The sequence below is a fragment of the Syngnathus typhle genome, linkage group LG7 (assembly GCF_033458585.1).
Source record: "Syngnathus typhle isolate RoL2023-S1 ecotype Sweden linkage group LG7, RoL_Styp_1.0, whole genome shotgun sequence".
In the NCBI taxonomy this organism is placed as follows: domain Eukaryota; kingdom Metazoa; phylum Chordata; class Actinopteri; order Syngnathiformes; family Syngnathidae; genus Syngnathus; species Syngnathus typhle.
Window position 1 is genome coordinate 12,296,471 of NC_083744.1, and position 22,347 is coordinate 12,318,817.

A 22,347-nucleotide genomic window follows, 5' to 3' on the forward strand; every position below is an offset into this window, starting at 1 on the left:
CTTCCCTCCTAGAATTAACACATGAAACTTGGGATCGATTGAGAATAAATTATGTTGAATAACCAAATTAGCTCAGTTGTCACTGGTTGACATTTCACTTCGACACTTCTCCTCCCCTTTACCCGACATTCCACACATGCGAGGAAGCAACAGCTAGCAGCAGCAGCAGCCTCTACGTGTGTGTCAGCCACAAGGCGTATTATTATGCAGAAGTTTAGAAAGGCCGATTTTTCGCCCTGAGTAGACCTAAAAGCAACATTCGACGAAACGCGGGCCGTATCTAGAAATCACAGGTCATGGCCGGCCCTGGTAACTACTAGTTATTAGTTTTTATTTGGAGCTTGAAATGTGCAAAAAGTCAGTGAGCGGTTCTCGACGTCGAACAAGATGGCAGTAGTAGCAGCAGCAACACCGATGCAGGGTTTGACGGTGGCGTTGCTTCTCGCTGCGAGCCTCTTTTACGCGATGACTTATTCGGTATACGGGTCTTACTGAAGGTAAGTCATCTAGTGTGAATAAAACTGTATCGTATTCATGATCTTTTGACTAGTGCACCGAAATGACTTCATCCATTGCTGGCTTGTTTGCTAACAAATAAGCTTAGCCAAGTTCGTTGTGTTTGTGGTAGCAGGCTAGCTTTGACACGAACCGCTTGCCGTCATCTAAATACGGCTAAAGATTTTCACTTTATTTATTTGGGTAGTTCGAGCTGGAAAAAAACCAACTTTGTTGTTGCAAAAATGATCGCGAACTAACTTTGGAATGAACTGTAAAGAATTGCTTTGTATTATGCAACACGAGCTGCTCACGTAACTCAAAGTACAGTGCATACTGTACATAAGTACGAAAGGCTTCAAAGAGTATTTCACTTTATTATTTCACGCGTCCGAGTCTCAACAGGTGTGCAAACTGTTGCCGTCCTCCCCCTTCAAACACACAAACACCATCCTTTCCATATGGTTACTGTGTCCGAAATTGATCACGAACAAACTGCGTGTGCAGCTGGTATTCTTTGACATGTGTTCATCTCTACAAGTGCTCGCTGTGATACGTGGCTCTCCATTTCAGGAGTGGATCTGGTCACCAGGCTGTGGGGGGGATCAGGCTACCTCTTTAGCAGACAAGGGATATGTTTGTGTGTGTGTGCATGTGTGAATGAGGGAATAAGCAAGTGGTCCTCAAAGTTATGGTAGACATGGCCGTATGGCAAGGACACACAAGGTGAAATAGTTGATCCTTCAAAGCCACATGGCTTCTTTGCATTACTGCTTGCTTAGTTTGTTGCATCAGGTCGCTATTAATACTTTTCCAGACCTGCAGCTGTGGGTGTAGAAGGTGGATGGAGTTAAAAATAAGTCGTTGCCACCTTGGAAGCGCTGGCTTTTATTCGTCACTCGTGTGTCGCTTCCCGTGTGAAGTGAAAGGATCTGTTCCATGAAATTGGTCAAATCATTTGTTCTTCAGACAAATATTTACTCTGAGATCAGCATCAGACATCTGAAACCATTAATGATTGTTCAAACCATGCACCATAAAGCCTCGAATACATCAAACTTGTTAGTAAAGGTACCACTGTACATCCAACTCTTTATGCTCTCTGAAACCAATTGAGTGTTTTTTTTTTTTTTGCATGTCACATTTATTTTCCACAGCTTACCTTCCAGAAAGGCAAAACTGCACTGATTACTGTTGCTTTACTAAGACTGTAGTAAGAAGAGCCGAACTCGTCTCCACTTACGTGGAGGATGACCAAGCGCGTGAACGTACGGGGTTTGAGGCTCAATTAACGTGTCCTGCAAATCGAGGCCGTGTCCTGCACAATGCGTTCTCTAATTACCCAAAAAATAAAACTGGGTCAGTGTCCAACATTGTCACTTAGAAACATACGGCTTGGACTTATCCGCCTTAGTTTATGTGGCAACTTGTTTATGCAGTTGACTTTTTATATTCAGCAGAGCTCCTATAGTTTTGTCCCTATGTGAGAAAACATTAAAACTGTATTCAAAAAGCCAAAGTCTGTTGTTTAGTCAGGTGTTTTTTGACGCACACCCAATCTACCTGTCTGAGCCTGTGTGTGACTCTTATAGTCGTTGGGAAAGCCACTGGCTCCCCGCAGGCATTTCAATTCGAGCAGTGATTGTGTTTGCCTGCAGTAAATAACCCTTTTAAAACCCAAGTATTGGCAGTATTCGAGTCTTTGAAGTCCACGTAAAGCAATGCAAAACCATCAAGATGCCCTTATTTGGGCCTTTTAAATTCCAAATAAGAGCGCTTGCTGGATTTCTATTGTGAATATTGGCCTTGATGACGCACTTGTGCTGTGTTCCAGTGTTGCTGCTGCTGCTGTGATTGGTCAGCAAGTCATTTTAATTTTAGCACTGCATAGTTGCAAAAAGACTAATGTCAAATAGTTTTTAATTAAGACCCTCCAGATTTCTAGTATGAAGAGCCTGTTGACTATGTGTATGCTGAGTATTTTTATTGTGATGATTTGTCGTTGAGAATCTGAAGTTTATTCTGGTTCAATTTGTCATATACAGCCTTACGGTGTGCCGTTTCCTTGTATCCTGCTTGCTCTGCAGTTCTACTCGGCGTGCAACTGAGCCGCTACATTACAACAGGCTTCCCTCATCTTCTATTACAGTGCACTCGTTCCTCTTTCCTCTTAGAGCACCACGTTGGCTCACCCTTTTAGATAGGGTTTGTGTAATTGTAGTTTTTAATAGTGTACAAATGACGAGCGTCAAAACATTTGCTAAAATGACATTGAAATTATGGATTAACCTACAAGTCTTAAATATATGTTTGCAGAGCAATTTTGTGAATCACTTCAAAGAGCAACTTTGAAATTTTGTGCATTTTTTTCAGCGTAATCCCACTGTCTTGAAAATTGTTGCATGAACAATTATTTAATGATTTTTAATAGAATTCAGTATTTTTAAAATTCATATTATGCATAACATTAAACTGTATTTTCTAGTCTAGAAGCAAAGCTAAATTGATTAAAAAAGTAAGATATGCTGTTCTGTAGATTTTTAGAATATATGTTGTGCAGACCTCAAGAGTAAATGGATTAAACTATAAGTCTTAAATATATATATACTTCCAGAGCAATTTTGTGAATCACTTTATTTAAGGAGCAACTTTCAAATTTTGTGCAGTTTTGTGCGGCGGCCTGAAAAAATGTTGCGTAAACAATAAATATTTAACAAATGAGCTTTTTTTTTTTTTTTTAATAGAATCAACATTTTTTTAATTCATATTGTGCATAACATTAAACAAGTTTCTTGTCTAGAAGAAAAGCTAAATTGATTAGAAAAGTAAGATATGCTGTTATGTAAGTTTTTAGAATCTGTATTTTGCAGACCTCAAGAGTAAATGGTAAATGGACGACTACCTTAGGCACTCAAAGCGCTGCACACCTCATTCACCTACTGGTGACATTTCGTCAGGAGCAATTAGGGGTTGAGTGTCTTTCTCAAGGACACGACCACGGTCCATTGGGCGCCGTTGAACTGGACTGCCGTTACACCTGTCTATGGACCCCGTGGAGGCTATTTTGTGTGTTTTGGGGTTTTCTCTTGTATTGAGGGGTGCTGGTTGGCCACAGTTTTTTTTTTCCTTTGTCTTCTAGCTTTGTTTTGCTTTGATGGCTTTTATCTTGAGCACTTTCTGGCTTTCTTTGTGGCGCCGTTGTGTGGCAGCCTGTGTCTTTTGTATACCCACTCTGTGGTATGAATACTGCTGGGGCCTGAATTTCCCCACCCCTGGGGATCAATAAATAATCAATCAATCAACACGGTCACGTGGATCGAACACCCAACGTCTAGGTTGGGAGACGACCACTCTACTACTGATGACTTCCTTTTTAATTTGCCTGCTCAAACTCGGATGGTCTTCGCTTCAACTCAACTCCAGTCAAACATTTGTGAAATGTGTAATCGATCATCCAAGCACTTCATTTAGTCGTAATTTAGTAGTATAACCAGACTATTTTTGGCTGCAGCAGCTGGTAATAACCTAATATTACGAAATGAGACAGCAGCACCGTGATTGCCGGTTCGCCCTGACAGCAAGAAAGGATACGCATCAAAGTTCTTATCGGCATACCTGCTCTGACCCCAAGCCAGCGATTTTACTTGTCGTACCAGGCCTTTGCATTCTTTTACAAAAGAGACTGTGACTGATTTTGCTGACTTTTGTCTTTTCAGGTATGGCCTCACATGTCTTGATTCAGCCATCACACTTGCACTCAGCTCAAACAAGTGCCTTAGGAACCAGTAACAGCAAACACACAGGGGAAGCCCATCACAGTAATAACGCCACCAAAGCCTTTCCCATATCACCTCCACCTAGAACCTATGTGATCGGAGTCAACTACGGAATTGCCCACCCGAACAACGTATTCCCATCAACAGTTGATGACTTGGAAAGACTGCACTGGGCAACAACAATTGAAGAGAGTGAGGAGAGGAGGCCTCACCTATTGGGATCGCAAACTGTAGAGAGGAGAGAAGAAAGCCTTGTTGGAAGCAAAGCTCAGGGGTCTCATTGTGGGAACAAAGGTCCTCAGGAAAAGAGGCTATTTGAAGAAGAAAGGGGCACAAGCGAAGGAGGCGCTGGACGTGTCAACCTAGACTCAGGTGTGAGCCAGAGATGCAAACAGAAGAGAGGTGAAGTTATACAACCGCGGCAGGATAACAGCTCTGTTGGAACCATGCAGATAGTGGAGGAGGCATCAGAGCTACCTTCACTGCCGGCTCCTACTATAATGTTGCAAACGGGGAATCATAATGTTGCTAAAGGAGCAAGTAAGGGGGCACTGCCTTCTCAAGACAAGGTTGGAGAATCGGTTGGCATTGGGAATGAATCCAGTGGGAAAAAAATCAGGTCTAACGTCACTACTGGGGCGATGGCTCCCACAAACCGATCAGGAACAGGAGATGGTGACTATCAGTTAGTTCAGCATGAGGTTCTCTGCTCAGCGAAACACAGCTATGAAGTGTTGGATTTCCTCGGACGTGGCACCTTCGGTCAGGTGGTGAAGTGCTGGAAGAGGGGAACGAACGAAGTGGTGGCTGTCAAAATACTGAAGAACCACCCGTCGTATGCACGTCAGGGACAGATTGAGGTGAGTGTTCATTGTATGTAACTATTTTAACACATTTTAGGAGCACATACATCGTTTCTAAATGTATTGGCGTGGACCTGACATCATGCCATTTTGTTTACAGGTGGAGATCCTTGCTCGGTTGAGCAGTGAGAACGCAGATGAGCACAATGTGGTGCGCGCACTCGAGTGCTTTCAGCACCGCAATCACACCTGTCTGGTGTTTGAGATGCTCGAACAAAACCTGTATGACTTCCTTAAGCAGAACAAGTTCAGCCCACTACCACTCAAAATCATCAGGCCTATATTGCTGCAGGTAATGCAGACGCACTTAAGCCAGTTTGAAAGAATGCATGAAAGTAATCACAGCCTGTAATTCAAAGTAAAAGTCGAACCATTATTTTTTTTTATTTTTGTAGGTAGCAACAGCGTTAAAGAAACTGAAATCCCTGGGTTTGATTCATGCTGACCTGAAGCCTGAGAACATCATGCTCATAGACCCATCCAGGCAGCCATACAGAGTTAAGGTTATTGACTTTGGGTCCGCCAGCCACACCTCAAAGGCAGTCTGCTCAACCTACCTGCAGTCCAGATACTACAGGTAACATCATGCCATCATGACAAACTACCTCAGTAATAGTAATGGTAGAGCCTCTACTGAGGAGGCAAGGGAGGAGTTGCTAAGAACGCTAATTGCTGAAGTAAAATGCAAAGTCAGGAAAGACCCAAAAAAAGTGCTTCAGTGTACACCAGATGGTGTGTTGTCGTTTTCTTTCATTTTTGTAAATTTTACCGCTGGACATTGTGAATAGTGCACTGAAGCTCAATTTCAAGAAAATAGCAAATCGATTTGAAATTGCAATGTCTACAATTTTTTTTCCCTTCCTCGTTCAGTACTAGTGAACATAAAGACGAGTTGACGAATTTGAACAATATTGCAATGACAGCGCAAATGTAGCCACATTGTACGTACTGCAGTATTCTGGAAATATCAATGAAATAGACGAAGCTACATGCATTGCACAAATATTACTGGTTTCAGTTTCGCTCGGTCTTTTGCTGTTGCTACTCCCCTGCTCTGTCTTGTATGTTTGCATTGGTGAATATATGCCTGAATTTATGTACTCAAGTCTCATCCGCTTTCAACAAGTCCCACCTTGTATTTACCTTTTCACAACACAGGGAGATTATGATTGATTATGAGGAACAAAACTATGAACCCATTTCTTGTGCATATTCTCCTTAACCTCAAAGTTCATCTTCTATTTAAAAGAAAGTGTACAGGTTTGTACAGTATTTCTGCTACAACCACGGTACAACAGTCGAGCCGTTCTATTCATTTATGCTCTTCCCAACAAGTCTTAGCAAGTACATTGTTTTGGAGCATGTAAACTATCGCTTCCTCTTGTGCAACATTCTTTTACAGTGTTTGTGCGTGGTGGCAAAACCCATAATTTGGCTTTCTTCTGAACATTATTACTTGTTGACTTTAGAGAAAAGCATTCTCAATATCTTAAGTAAACACAATTTTGCACAAGATATAGGCTTGAAGCAACTTGTTTTGTCAAACATGTATACTGGAAAGTGTACTGTCAGTATCAGACTCACAAATCTAAGGCAGGGGTGAGCATAAGGCTTGAGTTGTTGCATAATATGCAGCTTTGTTGTGGCACTTGAATTTGTTTCCGCTTGTATGTTGAGCAATGACAGCATTGCTAATACCGTTGCTCAGTGAAAAGGGGACAATTTTGGGGGTTGGTGAGGGGGGAGGTCACTTCGAACGGAGTCTGCTGAAGAGCACGCTGGTATGGGAAATCCACATTTGGATCCAAGAAAAAAAAAAAAGACATTCCTGTGTGTACCAGCCCCAAAGTCTGAATATTTCACGCAGGTTACCCAATGACCTATGAAAAGTCAACAGCAGGCAAGTGCGCTACATCACAATACCGCTATCAGTGGAGATTAGAAAAGATTATTAAATTTATATAATACATTATTACGAGGTGCCCTTGCACGAATATAGTTTCCTTTTTCTTTTTTAAAAACATGACGTTCTATTAAAAGAACACACTAAAGAAATTGAAGTTATGCTAAAATACTACCTAACTCAAACCATCTTACTAAAAGTAGAGAAACACATTTTAAGATGTTAACTGATATCTATTCTTGTAATGTTTTTTTTCCCCAAGACAAAGGTTAGCGCAAACTTTTCATTCGTGATCCATGATGGACGACCTTGTGTGCATGATCGCCTCAGATTGCACAGGGGTCACAGATCATATTTTGACACGCGCCAAGCGTGGTTGGCTCCCGAGAGCTGATGGCGATGTTCTCAGCACACTCGGTGCCATCGGCGTAGCTGCTTAAAGTTGCGTTGAGCACGTGTTTGGCATCATGTGACAATTTAAGACGGCAACCTCCGAGCCAGGTTCAAGTGAGCTCAAAATGAAAGAGATATTGTCGCCTTGTCCCTTTTTGGGCTTGTCCTTATATTATGGGGACCTGACAGCATATAGGAAAGTGTAATCTGGCGAACTAATTTTTCCTCCAGGAGAGCCTCCCAAAGGTGTTTACAGGGTGCCGCCATATTTGGTATATGAAGAGCGCATGTGGGCATAGCTGTGCCCAGTTGGCTCTTGTGCGCCACTAGTGCCCAAATGATCAAACATGTTTGGTATTCAGCTTCGATGGTGCAACGCCATCCACGCGCCAAAAATGCCTTTGCACGTGAGGCGCAGGGAGGGAAAAAGAAACAGGGCGTGGGTGGCGACGAGGACTGATGGCGCCTTGTGTGTGCCGTGTTTTGTTGTCGTTTATTTACGCAATAGGCTTGCGGACTTTGAATGTTCTCCCATCCAGACACACCCACATTGCATACTTTGGAATGTTGTGCACTACAACCATACTGGAGTGACGCAATGAAGTCCATGCTTGGCCCAAATTTCTAGATTGTTGAGTATTCACAAGAGATATGAATTCTATAGAGATTTATTTAGAAAATGTGTATAGCAAACCTAAAATGTAAAATTAACATGCGTGGTGGATCCGAAAGTTATACTCACTTACGATAGTGGCGTGTGGGCTGCTTACCTAACAGCCTACTTTGAAGCAGGATGTTTTACGCTCTATATTTGATGGATCAAAAAACGTCATTTAATCAGATCACTGCGCTTATGAGTGAAAGTATTTTTGGAGCTGTTGCAACATGCATCGTCAGTGAGTGTTGATCAACCGTTGCCTAGCAACTATATCGCTCTACACAAGCGGGAGAGTCCCTTCATTGAATTATGACCGGCATAGCTCAAATAAAACCAAATGATTCAAAGTCTAACTGAGGATGCCAATACACTGACTGTAGTTGTTGCGATCACCGCATTAGGAATGCTCAACATTGGGGAAAACGAAAGTCCCTTGTCTTAACCAATAAAAAGATATGTCGACGTTAGTCTGTCGGGGTAATGTGGCAGGGACATATTGCACCTGTCGGTGAGCGTATACCAACACCTTTGACGCGTCAACACGAGTCACATGATTCCATGATCTGGTGGCTGCACAACGAGTTAGCGACAGCTAATGCCATGCAAGCATGCTGTGTAAACTCGACTCGCATTTTTACGTTTTTCAGATCGGTGTTTGTACTCTCAAAAGGTTTGTTTTGTTTTTGAGGACAACGCAACGCAAATTTCATTTTTTTGTGAATTATCTCTTCCTCGCATGCCATGGCAGAAGTGATGGTAGTATCTTTTGGGGATTAGTGTTGTAAAGACAACTCACACAATGTAAATGGAGCACTGGGCTATGTAAATAATTCAGCCAAGCATATCGGGTGGAGAGGAAGATAGCAGGCGGCGACAGATCCTCTCTGATCACAAGAGGTGATGTTTTAGGACAGGTCTACTCTGAGTTTTAGGTCTGAATAATGCTGACAGTGCTTCCATCATATGAGTTTGCTTTTGTCCTGTCTAGAAGCCTTCTGGACTTCCCCGCAAACCCATATCTTGCTTGTAAGAGGGGTTTGATTGAAAGCTACTGACTGGTCTTTCCATTATATCTATTTTAGAGGCCTTTCACACATATAGACAGGTGTTTTCCCGTGTATGCCTTAAGACAGCGTCGGGGAGCAGCCTTCTATTTTTTTTTTTTTTTTTTTAAATATGGCTGCTCTAAATTAGTGGTATCAAGCCATAGTCGTAGTCAGTCCATAGAAAATGTCTTGGTACACACGTCGGTAGACAAGTGTCTTTGCATGTATGCCTTTAAGACAGCGTAGACGAGCAGACTTTTATTTTAATTGAGTTTTTTAAATTAACCCAATTTGATTAAAATGGTGGAGTGCACATGTCAGAGTATGATGGCTGCCAAAGAGCTTTCCAAAGCCTCATATTCACTCATGTTTATTTGCAAACTTAAAACACTGTTATGAGTCTCTGCTTGCCACCTAACCATATTTGGGTGGACACAGGTGAGGCATTCCCCCAAGGCAAGAGTGGCCCACGGGGTCGCGGTTGTCGCATGTCATCAACAGGGGAAGCCAGCCGACCCAACAACGCACACACAGAGACGGGGGGGGGGTCACGCTGGAGTCCTAGTTTAATTTTCCTCTTCTTTGCCTCTTGCTTCCTACACTCCATATTCTCTTGTTCATTCCCGCGCACAGTTTCAGTGGCTCGAGACAGTGGGGATAGGGAAATAATTGATTATTCCACACCTCCCCCCAGAAAATTGAATTGTGTGCAATGCCACTAGAGGGCAGAAAAGCACTTAAAACGGAGATGATTAAGCATCAGTGTCATGCATCTGCAATATACACAATCATGTAGCTAATCTACATAAACAGCTGTGTTCATATTTGAAGTTATCAATACAAACCGCACTGACATGATACTCATCATTTGTATTTGCACGCGTGCTAGTCTAAATAGCATGCTAGAACGTGCGATGGTGCATTGATGGAATGCCAACAAAACAGGACATTGTAAATGATTTTTTTTTGTGTTTCCTTTTCAGAGCTCCAGAGATTATTTTGGGCCTGCCATTTTGTGAGGCTATTGATATGTGGTCATTGGGATGTGTTATAGCAGAGCTATTCTTGGGCTGGCCACTCTACCCCGGTGCTTTGGAATACGATCAGGTGATATTCAGACATTCATGTTATATTTTATTGACGTTTTGATTTTGAAATACGATTATACATACCGTATTTTCCGGACTATAAGGCGCACCGGACTATAAGGCGCACCTTCAATGAATGGCCCATTTTAAAACTTCAAAGTCAAAGTCAGCTTTATTGTCAATCTTCACATGTCAAGACACACAAAGAAACCGAAATTACGTTTTCTCTATCCCACGGTGCCGAGACATATTACACGATAGACATACAAGTAAACGACAATTTAAACTTAATCCTTATATAAGGCGCACCGGACTATAAGGCGCACCATTAATGCATCATGTCAACATTTTAAAAGTGGGCTCAGTGGTACAGTGTTCACCTCTCAACTCTAAGGTTGTGGACTCGATCCTTAACCCTGGTGACCATATCGGCGTGTCCTTGAGCAAGACACTGAACCCCAATTTGCTCCCAATATGGACCTGGCAGCATACTTAGGGGGTCACACTGCAAGTGTAAGCAACTCCTGGCATGCCCATAAAACCAACTTCGACTACTGAGGAAGCTTAGGGGCTCAGAGTACAAGTGCCAGCAGCCTCCCATTGATGTTTGGATGTGTGTGTGAATGTGAGGCATTGTAAAGCGCTTTGGGCATCATGTGGTGAAAATAAAAGCGCTATATAAGTGCAGTCCATTTACCATTAAAAAAACAAAACTATCCTCTCAGTGACTGATTTTAGAGAAATGAGCAGCCAGTCTGCAGCTAAAGTGCCCTGTCACGGCTATCTATTTCCTTCCATCAGTCACCAACATGCCAGGACCCGCTTACACTTGTACTCTGAGCCCCTAAGAATGCTGCCCCCCTCCCAGCCACGGCTCGTTGCTTATCACTGGCCACAGTAAAATATACTTATATACGTGATCTTGATCAGGAAGTGTGTAGGGACGCAGTTATCTTAAAAGCGTCTGAGTCCAGTGTTCCTTAAACTCATTGTGTGTTGTGAAGATAAAAACAGCATATTCAGAAAACCAGTGTTTGTACCCAATGGCATAATATTATCTTTGTTTACATTGCAATATTTTTATGTCTGTTTGTGTTTAACATTGGCTACTATTAGTCATTTTTGATGACGGCCCCAAACCTCAATTCAGGTGTTTTTGTCATGACAAACATTCTCTCTTCTTTTTTTTTGACTTTCTCAGATCCGCTACATCTCTCAAACCCAAGGCCTACCTGCAGAACACCTGCTCAACAAAGGCACCAAGACGACTCGTTTCTTCCGTAAAGAATCAGAATCGCCTTACCCTTCGTGGAGACTTAAAGTACATAATTCCACCTTGTATCATGTTCTCATAGAGTGCTGTCATATAGTCGATCTCAACCAAACTTAACTCTGTGCTTTCAAATGTCTCTTTTCTATTCTACTGGTTTGACCATCAAACAGCCTGGTTTCACCCTGTGTGGTTGCCATTCCATTACATTTTTTTTTTTTTAGGCCATGCAAGCTCCTCCCTCAGAACCTCTAATCTAGTTGCAGAACTCAGGCCAAAGAGCGCTGTGACATCACTTTTATCCAATTGGCTGATAGTTGGAGGCGTTTTTTTAAGCGGTGAATCTGAGCGAGCCTTCTTGTTTTCCAAGTTATTACATCCACAGTTTCCTTTTTAGGGCTGCCACACATTTCACAATCTCAGTTAAGGAACATAGTTTGCTTCAGAAAGAGGACGCGGTCTATCATGAACACAACAAAGGGGATATAATTATTTGTCATAATATTCATGACATAATTGATGAATCATTTAGCCACATTTTTAATTAAAACTGTCTACTTGCTCGAAATTTGAGCTTCACAACAAATATACTTTTTCTAAAATTAGCTCACATTTCCCAAAGCACTACACCCAATTTTCTTTATTAGGACACAATTTGAGAAGCACTGCGCACTTGTGTCAAAAGCACATTTTATTGTCAAAATCTGAACTTTCAAAATTAGCACATAAAAAGCAAAAGCGGGATACAGCACCGCTAAACACGAATCACTCGTCTCACTGTTTTTTTCACATGAAGTTTAAAAAATGAAAAAGACAGTCTGGTTTGATATGCATTTACAAATTGGCATTATTTAGACCCAGCAGTACAAACTTAATCAGACTTGTGTAATTATTTTTTATTTCTCTTTCAAATCTTTATTTTTTATCTTTTTATGTCCCCCTCTCTTAGACAACAGAAGAGCATGAGAAAGAGACTGGACTTAAATCCAAAGAAGCCAGAAAATACATCTTCAGCTGTCTAGATGACATTGCACACGTAAGTTTAAACAGAGATGTTCATGTGTTCATTCGTGGGGGATCAAGTCAGGTTCTAACAATAGATCCTCGCTCAGAATAGCCTTAAGCATTTTCATTGAATGCTTTCTTTTCTCCTTTCAGGTGAACTTTGTGTTGAGTCCTGACACCAGTGACATGCAGGCAGAGAAAACCGACAGGAAAGAGTTTGTCTCTCTACTGAAAAGCATGCTCCTGATAGATGCAGAGGACAGAACTGTTCCCTCCAATGTCCTCAATCACCCATTCCTCACCATGACTCATCTGTTGGACCAGCCGCATAGTAACCAGTAAGCCTTTGATAACTGACTCTGACCGTGTCGTTTTCAAATTTTGCATATTGTTCTCCTTATACTGAGTGTGTGTGAAGGTATTTCTCATTGTTACAGTATATTTGGATCGTTGTGTAGATGACCCACTTCAGGCAATCACTACGATGCTTTATTCTCTTTAGTGTGCAGTCGTCTTTTCGCATCATGGACATGTGCCACGGCCGCCCTAACAGTACAGTTTTTGATGCGCTCAACCAGAACACCATCCATTTCTCCAGACCACCTGTTGGTCCCACTACTTCCTCTGGTCTCCCTCTAGCCTACAACAACATACCAGTTCACACTCAGGTGAAGTCTTGCATTTTGTCTGTGCTAATCATTTGATTCGGTCACCAAAATTAACACCGACACCAGTTTACTTGACTCTTTTTTTTCGATACAGCATATTACGCAATCAGCTCCTTCAGTGCTGCATCCAGGGATTGCTCTAACAGCAAGAAATGCTCAGTTTGGATGCAACGACTCCTTCCCTCCCATTCTCCTTTGTCCAGCCAGCATTCAAGGTAGAGATTCAACTATTAAAACCATCTTATTATTAATAATGTGAAAAAAATGATGGTCGTTATCAGTATTATTATTATATTTGCTGAAGTTTAAACCAAAAGAATGCATCCGGTGACCCAAAAAGGAGCATTTTAATGTTTTATTTGGAATACCAAAAGTATAAAAGCCCTAGCCCTGTTTTGCACATTAGCTTTTGTTCAATACAATTTGCGTAAAAAAAAAAAAATCCAAGCATGTCCCAACAAACTGTGGCTTCATTCTTCTGAAGAATGTGAATGTGACTGTTTGACGTAGAGCCTAGCAGATGACGCAAATGAAGGAGCACAAATAGCTATACGGCTGATGTTTCTTTGATAACTTGTATTTACAGTATTTGGATAACCAGACAGACTGCAGCACACCAACAAATCAGAGTACACTTGAAAAGCACATTTGGAGCATTTTGATCATTGCTTATGCAGTCAATTAAAGTATTAATGATCATTTCTATTTGAAACAGCAATACAATGAACCGTGTCAGCCCTAATAGAGCATTTGGAAATACAAATATATACTGAGTTTGAATGTTTTCTTTTTGCTCTTCTCTAGGTAACCATAACCAGTCAGTCAGGTACTCAGTTCCCATGGTACCCCAGGCTCCCCCTCTTCAGGCTCTCCAAGTGAGGCCTAGTGTAATGACACAGGTAAGATAGGAACTATTCAGTAACGTCCCTAAACGCACAATACCTACACACCAACAGGTTGTTTTTGTTGTTTGAGGGGGGATTCATTTTTTTACTTACTTCTACTCGATAACTTATGTGATTGTTGAGATTTGCTCTTCATCTTACAGCCAGCCTGGTCTAACAGGGGTCAGCAGCTCCTGGTACAAGCAGCCTGGCCACAGATGACTGCCGTCGGTGTGCCCTCGACTCACCCTGTCCCAGCACCACCAACAGCTTCCCTTACCAATGACACTACAGTTTGCGGCCCAAGAATCAGCGAGTGGGGGTTAGTCGCAAGTCTCTCCCTTATCGATTTCTAGCTAAATTCGCATATCAGAGACGTTACCAAAGATATTCATTTGTAATGAATTGGCACAGCAGAATGATCCTGAAATGGTCAGTTTTGTAACATAGCAACAAAGTTTGTCGCAAGCGCAAAATTTGATGGTGTGACGGATACAAATGTTTATTGGACCGTGAGGAAGTTTTAACACAGCATGCATAGGAATTGAAATGTTAACGTTTACTCCCTGGGTATGACATTGCAGGATAACATTTTTTTTTACTGCGGGACCAGAACAATTTCATCATCTACAGGCAGTGTGGAAAAAAAATAGCCCATCAATTTAAAAAGTCAACTAGTTTTAGAGCTTCCTTTGTCAATTAATTCCCATTCTTTTAGCATTATTTTTTTAATTGCTTTCTCAGGCAGTGATTCAGTTGTTAATCTGTCACGAGGCAAATTCTCAACTCGGAATTTTTTTGTGAGTTAGTACTTGAATTCTTTAACAAATTTTGCAATTTCAATACTAATAAAATTGCAACCTCTTGTGTATTGGAACATGATCGGTGGGATGCAATGAAAACCACTGAGTGACCATTTAAGAAATTCTTATGGGCTTTGTGTATTGATAAATCTGGGTTTAATAGCTCCAGCAGCATATCACTAAAAAGTATTTAGCTTTGCCTTCATGATGACTCTATTTTTCACTAACACAGGAAAGTGCGTTATAGTACCTTGATGCAACAGCCTCTGCTGACCAATCACATGCCAGCTGTCTCTGCGGATCAGCCTCTCAACATCGGCGTCGCGCATGTTGTGTGGCCTCAGTCGGCTAATAAAAGAAACAGGCAGCAGCATCACAACAGGTGAGTGTGTACAACAGTCCTGTAAAGAATCAGAAGTCTAGGAAGAGAAGAGACTTCAAATGCATTTGGCGGTCACACCTTAGATTAAAAAAAGACAAATGGACATACAACATAGACACTAAAAGCAAATGAATGGCCATTCAGTGTAAATTTCCAATTTTGATTATGCTTCTGCTCTGGTGTTTTATTCAAACCTTACTTAACTTGAACTACTTGTGTATTCCCTCTTGTTTTGAAAGGAACCTGTGCCACCCAATTAACTACACATCTCACTGTCGATCGCCCAAAATGGCCAATGTTGTTGGTCAGGCCGTGTTAGGAATCAGTAAATCTCAGAGGGAGGTCCCTCTGGTGGAAACACAGCAGCAAACGCATCTGAATTTGGATGAGGATGATTCACAAGAGGGGGTGAGCTGCGTCAAGGAGGATGAACCCAACAAAGAATTGCGGCGAGATGTCGCTCATCTCATGGGTGACACACCAAGCCCGACGCCCAGTGCAATCAGCATCCACAGTGAACCAATAGATGGTGAAGAAGTAGAAGAAGACAAACCACAACTCTGCTGTCTAAGAGGGTGAGTATCTTTAAATATTCGTAATGGTAGATACAAATAAATATTCCAAGAAACGGAAACATGGAGAACAAATTAACCCTGGCTGTGGGATAAAAGGCAGTTGTTGTCGCCATTTTTGTAGTTCCAAGCCTATTGACCCGTGAATGTCACAACAGACTGGAATCGTGGCCTCAAAAGTGATAACTTGTTTTGTTCTCTGTGTAGATGTAAAGAGGATTGTGTATGTGAGGTATGCAGAAACACCAGTGTGACTATGGAGAGAGTGTGTTCCCTTAGCAGTCCTGACAGTAGCCTCAGCACCAGTTCGTTTGCATCCAACTCTTTGCCCTCCAGCCCATCTGCATCACCCCGCAAAAGACTCAACAGGTTTGTTTGTTTCCTACCCCTATTTGTGGGATTTTAGTATTAAGTATTCATTATCCACAAGATTACAAGTACACACATTTGAGTGCACTAAATTGTTTTCTGTGTCCAGTATGTCTGAAGATGATGGTCACGAGAGTGGCTGTGAAACTGTAGAAGGCTCCCCTGCATCCAACACTTCAACATCCCCCCGTGGCAGCAGTCCCTATTGTTTTCTTGACAACAGTAACCACAACAGCCGCCCAACTTTTGATGCTGTGCCACGATTGCCTTCCCCTGCAGTCCAGGGTAGGAGTCCTCGAGAGCTCAGGACTATGGTGGTTCCACCAATGAGAGTCCAAAATAACAACACTCAAAGAGCACAGGAGCGTTTCCACAGAACTGGTAAGTACTGCCGCAGTCAGTGCTTAAAAAAGCCCGTACACTGCCTGTCATTAAAAACAAGAAACGACGATCCGGCATCATGCCAGTGCTTCAGTGTAGACACGCTGTAATCACTTTCAAAGTCTAAAGCAATAGTAAAGTCATAATTAAAGCAAATATTTTTATGAAAAAAACCCACATTTAATGTAAAGCACCATTTTCCCCAGACACAGTATTAATACAAAATAGTTACTTTTGAGTGCACGCAAACAATTGTACAAAGTTACAGATATTTGACAGTACTACATCTTGTAAATATTTTAAGAATGCAAAGTTATTTTCATCAAATATTAGGCCAGGCAGTAGTGCAGCAAAAGAGTGGAGGGGGCTCCAGAAAGTCATCCCTAAAAAAAAAAAAAAAAAAACAATTAAAACTGTCAAATGAGCAAAAAGAACAACTGATTCTTGTCCTGTAATTTTAGTCAGCAGCCTGTTAGCATTACAAGCAAAGAGAAAGCTTTGATTCCTTGCAGTTTTTAAACGTGCACAAAATGTTATGCCAGTCATCAGCCCTGTCACTTGCATGTTTTGGCTGTCTACTCTGCAGGCTATAAGGAACCAGTAGGGCCTTACCGCCCTCTAGTGGACCATAATGGTCCCAACAGGTGATCATTACAGACCCGCAGAGACGTGATCTTTGTCGTTCTTGATGCATCCAAACCAGCAAAGTTTAATGTTGCTGAACTAGTGACTTTCCCTCCATCAGAGTAGCATTCATCAACATAAACACAAATTGCTTTTTTTTTTAATTATTATTATTATTACATATCACATCATATTGCAATTCAAGATTCATTACTACAAATATGTAATGAGATTGTAGTTGGTTTGATAAAGAGGATGAACTCTTGGAGGGAACGATGGATGCATTTTTCACCCTCTAATAGGCTTCTCTTTGTGTGGAGAGGTTCATGATATACAGCAAGCAATGGCTAATGGCACTGGTGTGTAATCAGGTTGCAATTTGCCTCTTTTGAAAGAGTGTTTTTGTGGGAGCCTAGCCCACATGCAGCAGCCCCCAGCCTCCCAGGGTGGGTGGATAGAAATTTTGATTATCCTCTAGGAAATTCGGTCAGCTCATTTCACAAGTTTAAAGAAAGAAGCTTACGCTACAAGTAATGTTAGAAAAGGGGAATAAGCTACACATGCAAGGTTAAGGTTTGTTTGGATGGATGGATGGATAGGATACAATTAAGAGATACAGTGAGGCAAATCATATGGTTAGCCATCAATTCTCCAATTTCTCCCACTTCAAATTATGACAGAGGTCTATTATTTTTGTCATAGGTACACTTCAATTGTGAGCGACGGGATGTGAAAAAATATTCTTGAAACACACATTTAAGAACTTTTAGAGAATATATTTGATGGTGAAAAATAAGTATTTGGTCAATACCAGACATGTCAGATAACAGCCCCATGGAATCAAAGTGATCATGGGAACGCTGAGCAAAAATCCCAGAACCTCTCAGAGCTGGGACCAAAGTAACAAAGGTTCCCATCATGAACACACGACAGGGTCGAGAGGGAATCAAATCAATGCATTTCAAAGACCATGAGTTGTCTAGCCTGTCCCCAGACCTCAACTCCAGAGGAAATCTGTGGAGGGAATTGAAAGCCTATGTTGCCCAGTGACAGCACCAAAACATCATGGTCTTGAAGAGGTCTCTGCAAGGAGGAATGAGTCAAAGTACCAGGAACAGTGTGCGAAAATCTGGTGAAGAGCTACAGTTAATGTTTGACCTCTGTTAGTGCCAAAAACATTAATTCAAGTATCTGTTATTGACCAAATAGTAATTTTCCACCATAATTTACAAATAAATAAAATGTGTTTTCCAGGATTTTTACTCAATACCTTTCACAGTTGAAGTGTACCTACGATACAAATTACAGAACTCTTTAATTGTTTTAAGTGAGAGAACTTGACTGACTAAATGCTTTTGCTCCATTGTCCAAAACACAAGGTAAAACAACTTTGCATCAAGACTTTCTCACACCACACATAGGACTGATGTCTGATAAACAAATGGCCCCAAAGTCACATCAGTCTTATGAAATCTAAATGGGATTGTGCCCTCCAATTATAATAGCATTACAGTTTGTATGAGTACTGTATTACTTTGCATGATTGTTTGAAAAATTTCCTTTGTTTTTATTTTCCCCTGTCTTGAGTCTTGATGGTCATGTAGACTCAAATCAGCAGTTCTTGCGGTGTAAAGAATATTTCAACCTTTAGAGCCATATATACTGCATGTAATTGTCTGACTGAATTATTCCCTATCCAAGTGTCAGAGTCGTGGTCCCGATCCAAAGGGCGCTGCAACATTACTGGACAGCGGCGCAATCCCTCCTCCATCCCCTTCCTCCAATCAGCGCCGCTTATGTCGTGGCAACAAAAACTGCAGCAGCACCCACTGAGCCTTCGACAGGTCTTGTTTCCTTTTTTTGTTTCACTTAAGTGGCAAAAAATTGCTGTGAACCCCCGTCGTTAGTTGCAGGAATTATGTTACAGACCATGCCACGGTAAATTGAAAAGGCGACAAATAGAAACCATGTATTACCATGTATATCCCCTACAGTGAAACAGTGTACTCCCAATTCTTTTTTTACTCTTCTTGTGAAGAAATGGGAGACTATCATGTAGCAATCAAGCTACTAACTAAAGCAGAGGCAATGCGTGCTTCAAGCTGTTCCGACCTAGATGCATCTACATCCATGAGCTTAATGCTGTCAGGAGTTTTGCTTACTACACGATACTCAGAGTGCACAAATCTAAATTTGGATTTGACTGTATACTGTAAAATGAAACCTGTGCTTAAGAGATATTGATATACGAGGTTCGCAAAAGACAAACCGAGATATAGCAAGGGTTCACTGGAGCAAGACTTATTTTATGCATGGGAAATGTTTCATTGTTGTTGTTCCTTGGCAGAATATTTCCTCTTCATGCCGGCAATACTGAATTTTTTTTTTTTTTTTTAGGTCCAGCCATTTGTTTCAAACCACAACATCAAAGAGTGGAACGGCAACTATGGTCCACTGCGACCTCACGCGTTTATCCCCCCAACTATCCACACACACAGCTTCCCCCACCCGCCTCACAGCAGCCCCAAGCACAAGTTAGGCGCCCCCCCCACACACACCCTGTTATCTTACCCTCCTGGCGGACCCCTTACCGCAGCCCCCCACCCTATGTTGGCCTCTCATCCCGCTCCTCTCCTTCAACACGGCTACAGCCTCTCCCACGCCCAAGGGGGCGCTATAGTTCACCAGGTGACCATGGGCCTCGGCAGCCACTCCCAGCATCCTGGCTATCACAGGCTCCTCCCCTCGCCAACAGTCCACCCAAATCAACCACCCGGCTATGTCCACCACCCCCACCAGTTCAAGCCCGCCTTCCCCCCACCACTGCCCCCTTCTCACCCATTTATGGCTTCGCCAGCCGCCTACACAGGCTTCCCTCTGAGTCCTACCAAACTCAGCCACCACCCTCAGTTCTCTTATATTTGAGGAAACAAATAGGGCCGCAGCACCAGCAATGGGTCACCCCATGGGTCTCAAAGGCCAAGGGCAAGTAGAGCTTGCAGTAGAGCACAAAATAAACCCTTGTGATGAGGAGAGGTGAACAAGCTATCTATTTGGCAAGATGGCGAAATAATGTTCAATTTGTTTTTGGAGGAGAGTTAAATTCACTGCTTCTCTAATCTGAAGGTTAGTCATTGTATTCACTTGTTGCGCTCGGAAAGATTTCCTGTAAAATCATATCTGTTAGCGGATGAATCATGTCAGGCTTTATTGCGAGAGCGTGAGACAAAACATATTAACAAAAATTAAGGCTGTGTCCTTTGCACATAATCATGTTTTCTTTGAGAATCTGTCACTCGGCTACTTTTAGTTTTCATCTGTTGCCTTGTAGCGTGTGCACACCACTCGCATCTGTCAAAGCCATGCTTGGATTGAAGGCGCTCTTTGGGTGCTGCGAGTGCCTTAACTGCTAGCAGAGTCCAAGATGTCACATCAGGAGTGTGGGCTTTTCTTTTTTTTCTTTTTTTTTTGATAAATAGGAGGAGTCTTGTTTAAATATTGTTTTAAGTTCTGTTTGCTTGCTAACTCAGAGTATGGTTTTACTTAAGATACAGGCTGCACATTTAGGGCTTTGACTGAATGATTTTTTTTTATGTGTACAAAGAGTGATTTGATATTTTGATAATCAATTTCTACTCACTTATAGTACTTAATTCATAACAGTATTGTCACTGTTGACTATAACTGCAATACAATCTAGATAAGCCTCTGGGTTGCTATGTGTGTTTGTTTTTCCCCATGAGTTTGATTTGCTGTTTTAGATGTTTGGGAGTGGGAGACCTTAAAGAGAATTTTTCTTTTTTTAAAAAGCTTCAGTGTTTGAAATACAAAATCAAGTAATTTACAGTATCCTTGCTGAGATGTTAAAGGTATATCAGTACATGTTTTTAACCTTCAACCTGTCCTAGGTTGAAGCCTGTCAGTTTTGTTACATTCCTTCAGGGTGGAGTATGTCTAGCCTTGCTATTCTTTTGATGGTTTCTTTGTTTTTTGTTTTGTGTGGAGTAGTGTTCAGCTGGTCTTTTAAGGCAGTCAGCACCAAAGACATTGTTCATCAATCATGTATCGGAGGCACAGTTAATGTTCTTTGCTCTTTCACCTCCAGCAAATTGTTGCAGTTTGACGTTGAATTAAATATTGTCAGAGATCTATTTTAGAAATAAGGTTGAGGTTTTATTTTTCTGAACTCTATTTGGCAAATTGCATTTGGAATGTATAGATATTAAGCTGCTATGTACTGATTATCTGCCACTTTGTAGCTGTGAATTTAGAAGATTAATCTCATTTAAGCCTGCAATTTTCTCTGTATTGTAGTTCTGGTGACTAGAAGTGGCTTTTACTTTGATCATAGAGGATAAATGCTCTCCCACATACATATAGTGCCTCTTGTATACCAGGTATAATGTTTTGAAGTGATTTGTAAACTGCTGTAATAGTTGAGCTTTTCTTTTTTTTGTTGTTGTTGTTTTGTGTGTGTGTGTGTGTATGTGTGGGCCTTTTAGCATCAGTATTTCCTCTTGAAATGTAGGCTTAGATGAACTCTTTGCGTAACCAGTGTGGTGTTGACTTATTTTTATTGTCGTTTGTTTTGTGACTTGGCTTTTTCCTTATCGGGCTGTATTTGCGATTCTTTGTACTGTACGACTAGTGCCTTTTCCCAGACGGGCTGACAGCGGATGTCTCGTTGATATCATGCAAATGCGTGTACTAGTTCCTTCTTAGAGGACATACCCCTAACTCTGACATCACAGACAGTTTGAAAACAATATTTTTTACTCAGTATCCTAAGAAACTACAAGTCAGGGCATGTTTATTGCGCTCATCAAGATCACTGCACAGTACTCACAAGCGTAGGACCTGAATTTAGACAAACGCAAAGCTTTACTGTCACACCTGAATGTATTTGCGGAAACAGCGAAATCTGTCGGATAATAAGATACCTGATCAATGTGTGTGATCAGAACATAGATGGTTCTTGTATGCAGCTTTTATCATAGGTAGGCCTCGTGTTTTGTCAGGGGTTCTTCTAAAATGCTTTATCCATGTATCAAAGTTGAAGTTGCCCTCATCTATTTATTGTAATTGTTTTGTTCTGTTGCCTGTATAAAATGTACTTTAATTTGCTACTGTGTTACCAATCCCAAATCAAATGAGTGATTTAACAGTT

At 41.5% G+C, this 22,347-nt stretch overlaps 1 protein-coding gene across 1 annotated transcript; it reads left to right on the forward strand.

The window, feature by feature from the left end:
- The first annotated feature begins 120 nt into the window (after nucleotides 1-120).
- On the forward strand, nucleotides 121-22,347 carry hipk3a (homeodomain interacting protein kinase 3a). The gene is made up of 18 exons (XM_061282154.1): nucleotides 121-497; nucleotides 4,212-5,131; nucleotides 5,235-5,426; nucleotides 5,530-5,711; nucleotides 10,118-10,241; nucleotides 11,424-11,543; nucleotides 12,442-12,528; nucleotides 12,651-12,835; nucleotides 13,000-13,165; nucleotides 13,260-13,380; nucleotides 13,970-14,064; nucleotides 14,214-14,371; nucleotides 15,085-15,234; nucleotides 15,474-15,809; nucleotides 16,014-16,175; nucleotides 16,285-16,556; nucleotides 18,882-19,024; nucleotides 19,578-22,347. Exons 2-18 carry the CDS (start codon nucleotides 4,214-4,216, stop codon nucleotides 20,103-20,105), a joined length of 3,939 nt encoding a protein of 1,312 aa, XP_061138138.1. The 5' UTR covers nucleotides 121-497; nucleotides 4,212-4,213; the 3' UTR covers nucleotides 20,106-22,347.

Coding starts and splice junctions, on each gene's coding strand:
- hipk3a (XM_061282154.1), top strand. CDS start 4,214: ATGGCCTCACATGTCTTGATTCAGCCATCACACTTGCACTCAGCTCAA. Junction 5,132..5,234: donor CACGTCAGGGACAGATTGAG/GTGAGTGTTCAT, acceptor TTTTGTTTACAG/GTGGAGATCCTTGCTCGGTT. Junction 16,557..18,881: donor GGAGCGTTTCCACAGAACTG/GTAAGTACTGCC, acceptor TCCCTATCCAAG/TGTCAGAGTCGTGGTCCCGA.